Below are 16,241 nucleotides of genomic sequence, written 5' to 3'. Positions count from 1 at the left end.
CTTCGTAGCATTCAAGAGTATATGCAAATTGCCATCATACAAACTGAGGCAGCAGACTTTGTGAAAATTACAATTTGTGTCATTCTCAAAACTTTTGGCCACGACTGTACAGGACAAAACACAAACCCTCAAACCCCAAAAAGCCTGTGGGGTTCATGGTATCCTAAATGAAATTATAAAATATAAAGACCACAAATTCCAATTGGCTATACTTAAACTCTAGCATCATCCTCAACTCTGGCATCTTCCCCAATATTTGGAACCAAGGACTGATCACCCCAATCCACAAACGTGAAGACAAATTTGACCCCAATAACTACCGTGGGATATGCGTCAACAGCAACCTTGGGTTGCATTATCATTAACAGCAGACTCATACATTTCCTCAGTATAAACAAGGTACTTAGCAAATGTCAAATTGGATTTTTACCAAATGACTGTACGACAGACCATGTATTCACTGCACTAATTGACAAACAAACAAACCAAATAAAGGCAAAGTGTTTTCATGCTTTGTTGATGTCAAAAAAAGATTTTGACTCAATTTGGCATGAGGGTCTGCTATACAAATTGATGGAAAGTGGTGTTAGGGGAAAAGCCCCACCCCCTTCAACAAAGAATTGGCGAGGGCACTAGAACAGTCTGCAGCACCCTGCCTCACCCTACTAGAATCTGAAGTCAAATTTCTACTGTTTGCTGGTGATCTGGTGCTTCCGTCCCCAACCAAGCAGGGCCTACAGCAGCACCTAGATCTTCTGCACAGACTCTGTCAGACCTGGGTCCTGACAGTAAATAATATAATAATATATGCCATTTAGCAGACGCTTTTATCCAAAGCGACTTACAGTCATGTGTGCATACATTCTACGTATGGGTGGTCCCGGGGATCGAACCCACTACCCTGGCGTTACAAGCGCCATGCTCTACCAACTGAGCTACAGAAGGACCACTAAAACAAAATCTCAGTAAAACAAAAATAATGGTGTTCCAAAAATGGTCCAGTCGCCCGGACCACGTATACAAATTCCATCTAGACACCATTGCCCTAGAGCACACAAAAAAACTATACATACCTCAGCCTAAATATCCGTGCCACATGTAACTTCCACAAAGCTGTGAATGATCTGAGAGGCAAAGCAAGAAGGGCATTCTATGCCATCAAAAGGAACAGAAAAATCAACATACCAATTAGGATCTGGAAAAAAATACTTGAATCAGTTATAGAACCCATTGCCCTTTATGGTTGTGAGGTCTGGGGTCCGCTCACCAACCAAGAATTCACAAAATGGGACAAACACCAAATTGAGACTGCATGCAGAATCCTGCAAAAATATCCTCTGTGTACAACGTAAACACCAAATAATGCATGCAGAGCAGAACTAGGCCGATACCCACTAATGATCAAAATCCAGAAAAAAACTGTTAAATTCTAAAAGGAAGTGATTCCCAAACCGTGCATAACAAAGCCATTATCTACAGAGAGATGAACCTGGAGAAGAGTCCCCTAAGCAAGCACAATTAGACGCAACCAAATCATGAGAAAACAAGAAGATATTTACTTGACACGTTGGAAGAAATTCACAAAAAAACAGAGCAAACTAGAATGCTATTTGGCCCTAAACAGAGAGTACACAGTGGCAGAATACCTGACCACTGTGACTGACCCAAATTTAAGGAAAGCTTTGACTATGTACAGACTCAGTGAGCATAGCCTTGCTATTGAGAGAGGCTATGCACACTGCCCACAAAATTAGGTGGAAACTGACCTGCACTTCCTGACCTCCTGCCAAATGTATGACCATAGAGACACATATTTCCCTCAGATTATACAGACACACAAAGAATTCCAAAACAAATCCAATTTTGATAAACTCCCATATCTGTTGGGTGAAATATCACAGTGTGCCATCACAGCAGCAAGACAGCAGCAAGATTTGTGACCTTGTTGTCACAAGAAAAGGGCAACCAGGGAAGAGCAAACACCATTGTAAATACAACCCATATTTATGTTTATTTATTTTCCCTTTTGTATTTGCACATCGTTACAACACTGTATATAGACATAATATGACATTTGAAATGTCTTTATTCTTTTGGAACTTTCTTGAGTGTAAAGTTATTTTTTATTATTTATTTCACTTTTGTTTATTATCTATTTTTCTTGCTTTGGCAATGTAAATATATATATTCCATGCCAATAAAGCCCTTAAATTGAAATTGAATTGAGAGAGAGAGAGAGACATTGTAAATAAGAATTTGTTTTTCACTAGCTAACAGCTTCTAAGGCTGTCTTACAACATAAAGCACAAAGAGATGAGGAAATGGGAGGAAACGGGAGGAAACAGAGGAGGAAATGGGAGGAAAGGGGAGGAAACAGAGGAGGAAACGGGAAGAAACGGGAGGAAACAGAGGAGGAAACGGGAGGAAACGGGAGGAAACGGGAGGAAACAGAGGAGGAAATGGGAGGAAACAGAGGAGGAAACGGGGGGAAACAGAGGAGGAAACGGGGGGAAACAGAGGAGGAAACGGGAGGAAAGAGAGGAAAAATGGGAGGAAAGAGAGGAGGAAACGGGAGGAAACAGAGGAGGAAATGGGAGGAAACGGGAGGAAAGGAGGAAACGGAAACAGAGGAGGAGGAAACGGGAGGAGACAGAGGAGGAAACGGGAGGAAAGAGAGGAGGAAACGGGAGGAAACAGAGGAGGAAACGGGAGGAAAGAGAAGAGGGAGGAAAGAGGGAGGAAAGAGAACCGGGGAGGGAAAACGGGAGGAACGGGAGGAAAGAGAGGAGGAAACGGGAGGAAAGAGGGAGGAAAGAGAGGAGGAAACGGGAGGAAACGGGAAGAAAGAGAGGAGGAAACGGGAGGAAAGAGAGGAGGAAATGGGAGGAAAGAGAGGAGGAAACGGGAGGAAAGAAACAAACAAATGATGATGTTTAAAAGTGCAATCTGCAGTTCAAACAACAACAAAGAGGAGTCCCTGCCAATGTATTGGTAATCAGCTGAGGGATCGGGCTGGAGAAATGTAACCACTCTCAATTTCATAGACAGAGCTACGGACGCAAGGACCGACCATTCAGGACATCAACAGGATAGTTTTAACCATGTTTTGAGGCCGTTACAGTGTTTGAGAAAGAAAGAGATGAGAGAAAAGCTAACGGGACAGAGTGTGGGTGAGATCATGGGCTCACAGCATCTTGTTCCAATTACAATATCCTGTGTGTGTGGGTGGGTGTATGTCCATTCACACAAAATACACACACATAATTCTGCACTGCTGTAACAGCACACACACAGGCAAACAGTCATTCAAGGCAAAGCCAGATACATTACACTCTCTCTCTCTCTCTCTCTCTCTCTCTCTCTCTCTCTCTCTCTCTCTTTCTGTCTCTCTCTCTCTCTTTCTCTCTCTCTCTTTCTGTCTCTCTCTCTCTCTTTCTCTCTCTCTCTCTCTCTCTCTCTCTCTCTTCTTCAATTCTCTCTCTCTCTGGGAAACATGTGTTAACTTGCTCTCTCTCTCTCTCTCTCTCAATTCAATTCAATTCAATTCAATTCAATTCAATTCAATGGGCTTTATTGGCATGGGAAACATGTGTTAACATTGCCAAAGCAAGTGAGGTAGATAATATATAAAGTGAAATAAACAATAAAAATTAACAGTAAACATTACACATACAGAAGTTTCAAAACAATAAAGACATTACAAATGTCATATTATATATATATACAGTGTTTAACAATGTACAAATGGTAAAGGACACAAGATAAAATAAATAAGCATAAATATGGGTTGTATTTACAATGGTGTGTGTTCTCTCTCTCTCTCTCTCACCTTGTCTGAAGCTGGAGTCAAAAGGGCGGGACCCGTCGCTCTCCAAGCTGAGACCATTGGTCATTGGCCGGAGGCTCAGGTCAATCACCTGGTGTAGGCGGAGCTTGCGACAGTAGATGGAAGCTGCTTCAGGTTCCAGAGCTATCAGGAGCTGTTCTGGAGTGTCAGGAGATACCAGACCAGCCTAGAGAGAGACAGAGTGAGGTTTAATCTAAATATAAGGTTCTAGAGAGAGACAGAGAGAGGTTCTAAGCCTCAGACAAGATCAGCCTGAATAGTGGGTGTTAGAGGGGGTATGTATAGTGGGGGTTAGGGAAGGTATGTATAGGTGGGGGTTAGAGTATGCACATTGTGGGTTAGAGGGGGTATGCATAGTGGGGGTTGGAGAGGGTATGCATAGTGGGTGTTCGAGGGGGTATGGACAGTGGGGGTTAGAGGGGGTATGGACAGTGGGGGTTAGAGGGTGTATGGACAGTGGGGGTTAGAGGGGGTATGGACAGTGGGGGTTCGAGGGGGTATGGACAGTGGGGGTTAGTGGGGGTTAGAGGGGGGACAGTATAGACAGTGGGGGTTAGAGGGGGTATGGACAGTGGGGGTTAGAGGGGGGGGTATGGACAGTGGGGGTTAGAGGGGGCATGGACAGTGGGGGTTAGAGGAGGGTATGGACAGTGGGGGTTAGTGGGGGTTAGAGGGTATGGACAGTGGGGGTTAGAGGGGGTGTGCACAGTGGGGGTTAGAGGGGGCATGGACAGTGGGGGTTAAAGGGGGTATGGACAGTGGGGGTTAGAGGGGTATGGACAGTGGGGGTTAGAGAGGGTATGGACAGTGGGGGTTAGAGAGAGGGGGTATGGACAGTGGGGGTTAGAGGGGGTATGTATAGTTAGAGGGGTGATAGAGTAAGACAGCTGCTGAACCTAAACATTTTAGGATTAGATAAACAGAGATAAACCGTGTGTGATTACAGTGTGATTTATGGATTCAAATAAAGTTGTTTCAATATAAATAATTGTTGGGTTTTGGCAAAAGTGACTGAGGTAAAGTGACTGAGGTAAAGTGACTGAGGTAAAGTGAGGCTTTGGTAAATGGAGCAGGAGTCAAATTGTAAGGGGAGTTGAGTAAGAGATTAGAGAGGGGTTGTCCTGACAGAGCTGAACTGAGAGGAGGGGGGTTGTTCTGACAGAGCTAAACTGAGAGGAGAGGGGTTGTCCTGACAGAGCTGAACTGAGAGGAGAGGGGTTGTCCTGACAGAGCTAAAGTGAGAGGAGAGGGGTTGTCCTGACAGAGCTGAACTGTGGGGAGAGGGGTTGTCCTGACAGAGCTGAACTGAGGGGAGAGTGGTTGTCCTGACAGAGCTGAACTGAGAGGAGAGGGGTTGTCCTGACAGAGCTAGACTGAGAGGAGAGGGGTTGTCCTGACAGAGCTGAACTGTGGGGAGAGGGGTTGTCCTGACAGAGCTGAACTGAGGGGAGAGTGGTTGTCCTGACAGAGCTGAACTGAGAGGAGAGGAGTTGTCCTGACAGAGATGGACTGAGAGGAGAGGGATTGTCCTGGTGGGTTGTGAAGCAAGAGGAGGGGAGTGCTAGGGAGAGGAGAGAGTAAAGAGAGGAGAGTGGAGGGGAGGGATGGGGAAGTGGTAGGAAAGTAGATGAGTTGAGTAGAGATGTGGGCTTGGGGAGGGTTGAGAGGGTTGAGGCTATAGGGGAGGGTTGAGAGGGTTGAGACTCCAGGAGTGGTTTCCTGTGTTTGTATGCCGGTCTCCCTGATTGTTCAACCCAATGACATCACCATGAGCAGGAAATACACCACCCAGCCATCCAGGATTGGAGCCACACTGGAACATGGAAGGAAAGCCGAGGGAGGAGGCAGAGGACATGTTTGTTCCCAGAACAGAGAGAGTTTGGGACCCAGAACAGAGAGAGGTTTGGGACCCAGAACAGATAGAGGTTTGGCCCCAGAACAGAGAGAGGTTTGGGACCCAGAACAGAGAGAGGTTTGGGACCCAGAACAGAGAGAGGTTTGGGACCCAGAACAGAGAGAGATTGAACCCAAAACAGAGAGAGGTTTGGGACCCAGAACAGAGAGAGGTTTGGCCCCAGAACAGAGAGAGGTTTGGGACCCAGAACAGAGAGAGGTTTGGGACCCAGAACAGAGAGAGGTTTGGGACCCAGAACAGAGAGAGGTTGAACCCAGAACAGAGAGAATGTTTTGGCCCCAGAACAGAGAGAGGTTTGGGACCCAGAACAGAGAGAGGTTTGGCCCCAGAACAGAGAGAGGTTTGGGACCCAGAACAGAGAGAGGTTTGGGACCCAGAACAGAGAGAGGTTTGGGACCCAGAACAGAGAGAGGTTGAACCCAGAACAGAGAGAGGTTGAACCCAGAACAGAGAGAGGTTTGGGACCCATAACAGAGAGAGGTTTGGGACCCAGAACAGAGAGAGGTTGAACCCAGAACAGAGAGAGGTTGAACCCAGAACAGAGAGAGGTTTGGGACCCATAACAGAGAGAGGTTTGGGACCCAGAACAGAGAGAGGTTGAACCCAGAAGAGAGAGAGGTTTGAGATCCAGAACAGAGAGAGGTTTGGGACCCATAACAGAAAGAGGTTTGGGACCCAGAAGAGAGAGAGAGGTTTGGGACCCAGATCAGAGAGAGGTTTGGGACCCAGAACAGAGAGAGGTTTGGGATCCAGAACAGAGAAAGGTTTGGGACCCAGAACAGAGAGAGTATTGGGACCCAGAACAGAGAGAGGTTTGGGATCCAGAACAGAGAAAGGTTTGGGACCCAGAACAGAGAGAGTATTGGGACCCAGAACAGAGAGAGGTTGGATCCAGAACATGGTGGTGAAGGTTTTGAGACTCAGGCGAAAGAAGTGTGGTTCTAAATGTAGAAATAATCCTGAATTCTGAAGAGAGACTCCACGTCTCACACACATACTGTAGGCGTGAACGTGTGTGAGACTCTCTTGACATGCTGTACAATCCTAATTTAATTTAAGCCCTCTACTGCTCCCACAGTCCTTCAGTCTGCGTCATCTCTACCGACCCCACCTCATCCCTCCCTCCCAGCAGTAGGAAGTCTGCATGGCTCGATAGGAATGTAGGGTCCTTATCACAGCACACATCAATGGGAACGGAGAGAGATGAGAGAGAGACCTGTGACGCCATATTAACATTCATCAAGGTGAGAGAGAGAGAGAGAGAGACAGAGAGACAGAGTGAGACAGAGAGAGAGAGAGAGAGAGAGAGAGAGAGAGAGAGAGAGAGAGAGAGAGAGAGAGAGAGACAGAGAGAGAGAGAGAGAGAGACAGAGAGAGAGAGAGAGAACTGAATGTATTCCCTTATTTTACAGTGTTAAAATGTCGATGTAGCCTGAGATTGTCATAGAAAACTAGATATGCATAGAATAGATAGCATTGTTTAAAATAAACTGGTTGGCTCCACTGCCGGTTGTATACATGTAGGTCTTGGGAACGATGGGATCTCCAAACATGCAGTCTTCCTCCAGGGTGTGTGTGTGTGTGTGTGTGTGTGTGTGTGTGTGTGTGTGTGTGTGTGTGTGTGTGTGTGTGTGTGTGTGTGTGTGTGTGTGTGTGTGTGTGTGTGTGTGTGTGTGTGTGTGTGTGTGTGTGTGTGTGTGTGTGTGTGTGTGTGTGTGTGTGTGTGTGTGTGTGTGTGTCGATGGTATCCTCAATGAAATGATCAAATATACAGACAACAAATTCCAATTGGCTATACTAAAACTCTTTAACATCATACTTAGCTCTGGCATCTTCCCCAATATTTGGAACCAAGGACTGATCACCCCAATCCACAAAAGTGGAGACAAATTTGACCCCAATAACTACTGTGGAATATGTGAAAAAAGCCTTCGACTCAATCTGGCATGAGGGTCTGCTATACAAACTGATGGAAAGTGGTGTTGGGGGTAAAACATACGACATTATAAAATCCATGTACACAAACAACAAGTGTGCGGTTAAAATGGGCAAAAAACACACACATTTCTTCACACAGGGTCGTGGGGTTAGACAGGGATGCAGCTTAAGCCCCACCCTCTTCAACATATATATCAACGAATTGGCGCGGGCACTAGAAAAGTCTGCAGCACCCGGCCTTCCTCTGCTAGAATCCGAAGTCAAATGTCTGCTGTTTGCTGATGATCTGGTGCTTCTGTCACCAACCAAGGAGGGCCTACAGCAGCACCTAGATCTTATGCACAGATTCTGTCAGACCTGGGCCCTGACAGTAAATCTCAGCAAGACCAAAATAATGGTGTTCCAAAAAAGGTCCAGTCACCAGGACCACAAATACAAATTCCATCTAGACACTGTTGCCCTAGAGCACACAAAAAACTATACATACCTTGGCCTAAACATCAGCGCCACAGGTAACTTCCACAAAGGTGTGAACAATCTGAGAGACAAGGCAAGAAGGGCATTCTATGCCATCAAAAGAAACATAAATTTCAAGATACCAATTAGGATTTGGCTAAAAATACTTGAATCAGTCATTGAGCCCATTGCCCTTTATGGTTGTGAGGTATGGGGTCCGCTCACCAACCAAGACTTCACAAAATGGGACAAACACCAAATTGAGACTCTGCATGCAGAATTCTGCAAAAATATCCTCAGTGTACAACGTAAAACACCAAATAATGCATGCAGAGCAGAATTAGGCCGATACCCACTAATTATCAAAATCCAGAAAAGAGCAGTTAAATTATACAACCACCTAAAAGGAAGTGATTCACAAACCTTCCATAACAAAGCCATCACCTACAGAGAGATGAACCTGGAGAAGAGTTCCCTAAGCAAGCTGGTCCCGGGGCTCTGTTCACAAACACAAACACACCCTACAGAGCCCCAGGACAACAGCACAATTAGACCCAACCAAATCATGAGAAAACATTATTACTTAACACATTGGAAAGAATTAACAAAAAAACAGAGCAAACTAGAATGCTATTTGGCCCTACACAGAGAGTACACAGCGGCAGAATACCTGACCACTGTGACTAACCCAAAATTAAGGAAAGCTTTGACTATGTACAGACTCAGTGAGCATAGCCTTGCTATTGAGAAAGGCCGCCGTAGGCAGACATGGCTCTCAAGAGAAGACAGGTTATGTGCTCATTGCCCACAAAATGAGGTGGAAACTGAGCTGCACTTCCTAACCTCCTGCCCAATGTATGACCATATTAGATAGACATATTTCCCCCAGATTACGCAGATCCACAAAGAATTCGAAAAGAAATCCAATTTTGAAAAACTCCCATATCTACTGGGTGAAATTCCACAGTGTGAACAAACACCATTGTAAATACAACCCATATTTATGCTTATTTATTTTATCTTGTGTCCTTTAACTATTTGTACATTATATATTTGTAAGTCGCTCTGGATAAGAGCGTCTGCTAAATGACTTAAATGTAAATGTAAATGTAATATATATATAATATGACATTTGTAATGTCTTTACTGTTTTGAAACTTCTGTATGTGTAATGTTTACTGTTCATTTTTGTTGTTTTTCACTTTATCTATTCACTTTGTATGTTGTCTACCTCACTTGCTTTGGCAATGTTAACACATGTTTCCCATGCCAATAAAGCCCTTGAATTGAATTGAATTGAGATCTCACCAGATAGGCAGCCTCTCTCATGAACTGTTTGGCTGGTTGTCTCCACACAGCAGGAACAGTGATCACCCATCTCACCTCATCTCCCTCCAATAGCGACGAAGACTGGTCCTTCACCTCCTAGAAGACAGACAGATAGAATAATCTGCTGTATTAGTGGAGGTTTAGGATCCTGCATTGGGAGCATCCTAAGGTCGGAACAGTTATTCCTGACCGTCCCGTGACATTCCGACCTCACCACAGGCACTGCTTTTGGAGGTCTGGAATACTGCCACATTCCACCTCTGCTTTCCTACTCTACTCCCATACTCTTCTCTTTTCCCCTCCTCCTCCTCCTCCTTCTTCCTTCCATCTCCTCTCCTTTATCTCTCTACTGTCCTCCCACTATATTCACATGTAGAGTTAGCTTCTCTCTTCATCTCACTCTTTCTAAACTCTTCTCTGTGTTGTTAATTAGCAATCAGGGGTTAGAGGTCAGGGGTCGTACCTTCAGGGCGTGTACTCTGAAGAACCGGAGAGCGTGAGAGAATACCTCGATGGCCCTCACCTTCCTCCCACTCACCGCTTCCAGCTCCGTCTCCATGGTCAGATCCTGCAGTAAACCAAGACACACTGCTGTAAAACTGCTGCAAAACACAACAGGTGAGATCCTTTCAGGAAACCAAGACAATTTGCTGTAAAGCTGCTGCAAAACACAATACACAACATCTGCTTGATACTCTTTAATGCTGTACTCCTTCTCCCCTCTTCTCTTCTCCCTTGATATTTCTACAACCTCTTTTACATCCTTACGCTCATCTCTCTCCCTGTCATTCTTCCCTTCTTGGTTTTCCTCACAATGACCCCCTCCATTCCACTGTCCCTCCCTTATCTTATCTCTCTTTCCCTCCCCCTTTCTCCCTGGCTTCATCCCTCCCTCCCTCCCTCCCTCCCTCCCTCCCTCCCTCCCTCCCTCCCTCCCTCCCTCCCTCCCTCCCTCCCTCCCTCCCTCCCTCCCTCCCTCCCTCCCTCCCTCCCTCCATGTATCCCTCTATTTCCACCATCCCCCTCCCCCTCCCCCTCCCTCCCTCCCTTCCACCATGTATCCCTCTATCTCCCATCCCTCCCTCCCTCCCTCCCTCCCTCCCTCCCTCCCATCTTACAGTGGTACTATGTATCTTCATTTTGAACTTGTCGAAGTAGAGCCAGTGTTGAGCCTCTTCAGGATCCAGATCATGATAGTTGTCTCTGGCAGCAAACCCAAAACTATGGAACTTCAACTCAGGGGTCAATAACAGGGACGTGGGGCTCTTCTGGTTGGCTACGCCCGGGTCCCCGCCCTCCCAGCGCCTGCAGAGAGTGGATGAGACAGCGGTCAATCAAATGAGGGAGTGAGTTTGGTTGACTTGCAGAGGTGGGATGGTGTAATCTACATGTACTTCGAGATGCTGTGGTGTCATACAGAATTGAGGATATCAACGCACGAATGCATACGCGTACACACACACACACACACACACACACACACACACACACACACACACACACACACACACACACACACACACACACACACACACACACACACACACACACACACACACACACACACACACACACACACTTGTGTAGCCACTGGAGGTGGTGACATGTGAGTGTGTGCATGTGTGTGTGTCCCACATACCTCATCATGTGAATAGCCTCTGGGTCTTGTGTGAAGCTGAATGCGTAGCCACTGGAGGTGGTTCCAAAGTCTATAGCTACCACCACAGTGAACAGATGATCCATCCTCGATCTGGCCTCCGGTCTCTGGAGAGAGAGGGTAGAGAGAGAGGAGAGGGTAGAGAGAGAGGAGAGGGTTAGAGAGAGAGGAGAGGGTAGAGAGAGAGGAGAGGGTAGAGAGAGAGGAGAGGTTAGAGAGAGAGGAGAGAGGAGAGGGAGAGGGAGAGAGGAGAGGGAGAGAGGAGAGGGAGAGAGGGTAGAGAGGAGAGGGAGAGGGAGAGGGAGAGGGAGAGAGGAGAGGGAGAGAGGGTAGAGGGGAGGGAGAGAGGAGAGGGAGAGAGGAGAGAGGGGAGAGGGGAGGGAGAGAGGAGAGGGAGAGAGGAGAGGGAGAGAGGAAAGGGAGAGAGGAGAGGGAGAGAGGAGAGGGAGAGAGGGTAGAGGGGAGGGAGAGAGGAGAGGGAGAGAGGAGAGAGGGGAGAGGGGAGAGGGGAGGGAGGAGAGAGAGAGGGTGAGTAGAGAGGAGAGAGAGAAAGGGGAGGGAGAGAGGAGAGGGGGAGAGGAGAGAGGGGAGAGGGGAGGGAGAGAGGAGAGGGTGAGTAGAGAGGAGAGAGAGAAAGGGGAGGGAGAGGGGAGAGGAGGAGAGGGGAGAGGGGAGGGAGAGAGGAGAGGGTGAGTAGAGAGGAGAGAGAGAAAGGGGAGGGAGAGAGGAGAGGGGGAGAGGAGAGAGGGGAGAGGGGAGGGAGAGAGGAGAGGGTGAGTAGAGAGGAGAGAGAGAGAAAGGGGAGGGAGAGAGGAGAGGGGAGGGAGAGAGGAGAGGGTGAGTAGAGAGGAGAGAGAGAAGGGGAGGGAGAGAGGAGAGGGAGAGGGAGAGGGGAGGGAGAGAGGAGATAAAAGTGGGGGAGAGAGAGAGGGAGAGGGAGGGAGGGAGAGAGAGGAGAGAGGAGAGGGAGGGAGAGAGAGAGAGAGAGAGAGGGGGAGGGAGGGAGAGAGAGAGAGGGGAGAGAGGGAGGGAGAGAGAGAGAGGAGAGGGAGGGAGAGAGAGAGAGGAGAGGGAGGGAGAGAGAGAGAGGAGAGAGGAGAGGGAGGGAGAGAGAGAGAGGAGAGGGAGGGAGAGAGAGAGAGGAGAGGGAGGGAGAGAGAGAGAGAGAGAGAGAGGAGAGGGAGGGAGAGAGGAGAGGGAGGGAGAGAGAGAGAGGAGAGGGAGGGAGAGAGAGAGAGGAGAGGGAGGGAGAGAGAGAGAGGAGAGGGAGGGAGAGAGAGAGAGGAGAGAGGAGAAGGAGGGAGGGAGAGAGAGAGGAGGAGAGGAGGGAGGGAGAGAGAGAGGAGAGGGAGAGGGAGAGAGAGGGAGAGAGAGAGAGGAGAGAAAAGCGGGGGAGAGAGAGGGGATACTGTGTGTGAGGTATGCTGGTACTGACAGGACTCAACACTCCTTTCTATCAAAATATGATAACAGCTTAATTGCTTTCCGAGGCATTCAGGTTTAATAGCTAAATACTAAACAGAGTAAATAGTTCTCAATGATTTACTTCTGTGATGTTGCCCAGTCAGTAACTTACAGTAAGTGAACTGGAAATATCCACCCCTGCACTGACCAAGCCTCAAAGTATGTTGATGGAAATGATCTATGTTGACTTGAGTTAGTGTATGTGTTGTTGGACAGGGTGTGTGTTGATGGACAGGGTATATGTGTTGATGGACAGGGTGTGTGTTGTTGGACAGGGTGTGTGTTGTTGGACAGGGTGTGTGTTGTTGGACAGGGTGTGTGTTGTTGGACAGGGTGTGTTGTTGGACAGGGTGTGTGTTGTTGGACAGGGTGTGTTGTTGTTGGACAGGGTGTGTTGTTGTTGGACAGGGTGTGTTGTTGTTGGACAGGGTGTGTTGTTGTTGGACAGGGTGTGTGTTGTTGGACAGGGTGTGTGTTGTTGGACAGGGTGTGTGTTGTTGGACAGGGTGTGTGTTGTTGGACAGGGTGTGTGTTGTTGGACAGGGTGTGTGTTGTTGGACAGGGTGTGTTGTTGGACAGGGTGTGTGTTGTTGGACAGGGTGTGTTGTTGTTGGACAGGGTGTGTTGTTGTTGGACAGGGTGTGTTGTTGTTGGACAGGGTGTGTGTTGTTGGACAGGGTGTGTGTTGTTGGACAGGGTGTGTGTTGTTGGACAGGGTGTGTTGTTGGACAGGGTGTGTGTTGTTGGACAGGGTGTGTTGTTGTTGGACAGGGTGTGTTGTTGTTGGACAGGGTGTGTGTTGTTGGACAGGGTGTGTGTTGATGGACAGGGTATATGTGTTGATGGACAGGGTGTGTGTTGTTGGACAGGGTGTGTGTTGTTGGACAGGGTGTGTGTTGTTGGACAGGGTGTGTGTTGTTGGACAGGGTGTGTTGTTGGACAGGGTGTGTGTTGTTGGACAGGGTGTGTTGTTGTTGGACAGGGTGTGTTGTTGTTGGACAGGGTGTGTTGTTGTTGGACAGGGTGTGTTGTTGTTGGACAGGGTGTGTGTTGTTGGACAGGGTGTGTGTTGTTGGACAGGGTGTGTGTTGTTGGACAGGGTGTGTGTTGTTGGACAGGGTGTGTGTTGATGGACAGGGTGTGTGTTGTTGGACAGGGTGTGTGTTGTTGGACAGGGTGTGTGTTGTTGGACAGGGTGTGTGTTGATGGACAGGGTGTGTGTTGTTGGACAGGGTGTGTGTTGATTGAGAGATTGTTCTTCACTGGTAGAGATAAAGCAGTGTTTGTAATCCCCAGATGACCATGTCGTTGTGGATTAGAATCTCTCATTAAACCAGATATATAAAGAAACGTGTGGAAGTGCCTGCACCATCTCAATTTATTTTGTACTATGTGAAGATGTGGTGGTCTTACTGGAGAATGAGAGGGGGTGAGGGATGTGAGCGGGTGATTAAAGGGTGAGGGGATAGGGGTGAGGGAGGTGAGCGGATGATTGAATGGTGAGGGGCTAGGGGGTGAGGGATGTGAGCGGGTGATTGAAGGGTGAGGGGCTAGGGGGTGAGGATTTGATGTCTAGGGGTGAGGGAAGGGGGTGAGGAGAGGGAGATCTTACCGGAGAGGCTGAGGGTGTGAGGGGTGCGATGCTGCAGTCATTTCGTCCGACTGAGGGAGAGGATGGAGCTGATATACGGTTGTTCTCACCTAAGAGAGGGGGAGGGGCGGAGAAATGCTGAGAATTCCTTTCATTAGCTACTTTCTGGGTCTAGATGTCTAACAGATCTATACAAAGACAGGCAGAGTATTGAGAAAGTCTAAGGGATGTTTTGTCAGACAACTCAAATTAGAGGACCAAACTTGTTTTATGAAGCCTGTCTGTGCACTGGGAATTTCTGTTATCTGTGGAAAACAGTGACATTACATTATCCATACACATACACACTGTCGTGACACATACACACTGTCGTGACACATACACACTGTCGTGACACATACACACTGTCGTGACACATACACACTGTCGTGACACATACACGAGTATTCCATCATTTTTCAAACACGGAACATAAATTCCAAGTGCTGTATTCCAGGATATGATTCCAAGGTTCCAGAAGCAATGCTGCTATCCCAGGAACGTCTGTATGCTATATCGCCATGGTGATTACACGTTGAGGTGTAAACACACTAAAGAGTCTTTCCGTCCACGGAGTGGAATGTTGTGATATTCCCAAAGGGAGCGAGGTGACCTCATTCACACCGGAGAAGGTGACAGATAGGAACACACACACACACACACACACACACACACACACACACACACACACACACACACACACACACACACACACGGCGTTAACCCTATACAGTACATACCATGCCAAGATGCCGTGTGTGTGTGTATGTGTTTACCTGGGACCTGTAGGCTGTTCATGTCGGGCTGCAGGATGTCGGCCATGATGAGGGTTGCCACGGCAGCCTGGGAGAGGACAAAACACAGAGAGATGCTTCTTTACCTTTATTTAACTAGGCAAGTCAGTCAAGAACAAATTATTATTTACAATGACAGCCTACCGGGTAACATTCGGTTTAACTACCTTGTTTAGGGGTAGAAGGACAGATTTTTACCTCGTCAGCTCGGGGATTCGATCCAGCAACCTTTTGGTTACTGGCCCAACACTCTAACCACTAGGCTACCTGCCGCTTAAGAGCGATGGGCCAGTAACTGAAAGGTCACTGATTCAAATCCCTGAGCCGACTAGGTGAAAATCTGTCGATGTGCCCTTTAGCGAGGAAATTGACCCACTGCAGGGTCGTCGTCAGGGTCGCCGTCCCTGGCCATGACCCCAGGGTGTCCCAGAGTGAGTGGGATATGTCCAAATTTTGTTTGACCAGTAAACTACATCTACAGTAAACTAAATTAACAACAGACTTTCAGCACGCTTAGAGGGAAGGACATTCAACAAGCACAGCACTTACACAAATGATTGATGATTGGCTGAGAGAAATTGATGATAAAAAGATTGTGAGAGCTGTTTTGTTCGACTTCAGTTGCGGCTTCTGACATTGTCGATCGTAGTCTACTGATGGAAAAACATATGTGTTATGGCTTTACACCCCCTGCTATATTGTGGATAAAGAGTTACCTGTCTAACAGAACACAGAGGGTGTTCTTTAATGGAAGAATCAGGAATTCCCCAGGGTAGCTGTCTAGGCACCCTTATTTTTATCAATCTTTACTAACGACATGCCACTGGCTTTGAGTAATCAACCCTATATACGTCAGCTACTACAGCGACTGAAATGACTGTAACACTTAACAAAGAGCTGCAGTTAGTTTTAAAATGTGTGGCAAGGAATAAGTTAGTCCTAAATATTTCAAAACTAAAATAATTGTATTTGGGACAAATCATTCACCAAACCCTAAACCTCAACTAAATCATGTAACGAATCATGTGGAAAGTTGTGGTGTCTAAACTGCTTAGAGTAACCTTGGATTGTCAACTGTCCTGGCATATTGATGCAACTTACAACTTACAGTACAACACAATACAGTACAACACAATAGAGTACAATACAATAGAGTACAATACAATACAGTTCAACACAATACAGTACAACACAATACAGTACAATACAAT

The 16,241-nt window shown here is 47.2% G+C and overlaps 1 protein-coding gene across 1 annotated transcript in view; it reads right to left on the bottom strand.

The window, feature by feature from the left end:
- Positions 1–15,076, bottom strand: part of hspa12b (heat shock protein 12B) — a 35,535-nt gene extending 20,459 nt beyond the window's left edge. Inside the window, exons 1-7 of the mRNA XM_046332706.1 lie at positions 15,013–15,076; positions 14,219–14,307; positions 11,125–11,249; positions 10,604–10,790; positions 9,949–10,053; positions 9,465–9,581; positions 3,830–4,013 (exon numbers count right to left, since the gene is read on the bottom strand). Coding sequence (XP_046188662.1) covers positions 3,830–4,013; positions 9,465–9,581; positions 9,949–10,053; positions 10,604–10,790; positions 11,125–11,249; positions 14,219–14,307; positions 15,013–15,058 — 853 coding nt within the window. The 5' untranslated portion in view covers positions 15,059–15,076. The remainder of the gene's footprint in view (positions 1–3,829; positions 4,014–9,464; positions 9,582–9,948; positions 10,054–10,603; positions 10,791–11,124; positions 11,250–14,218; positions 14,308–15,012) is intronic.
- Between the last annotated feature and the right edge of the window lie 1,165 nt (positions 15,077–16,241).

The sequence above is a fragment of the Oncorhynchus gorbuscha genome, unplaced genomic scaffold (assembly GCF_021184085.1).
Source record: "Oncorhynchus gorbuscha isolate QuinsamMale2020 ecotype Even-year unplaced genomic scaffold, OgorEven_v1.0 Un_scaffold_261:::fragment_2:::debris, whole genome shotgun sequence".
Lineage (NCBI taxonomy): Eukaryota > Metazoa > Chordata > Actinopteri > Salmoniformes > Salmonidae > Oncorhynchus > Oncorhynchus gorbuscha.
The sequence above is the reverse complement of the archived record's forward strand: the minus strand, read 5'-3'. Positions and strand labels throughout refer to the sequence as shown.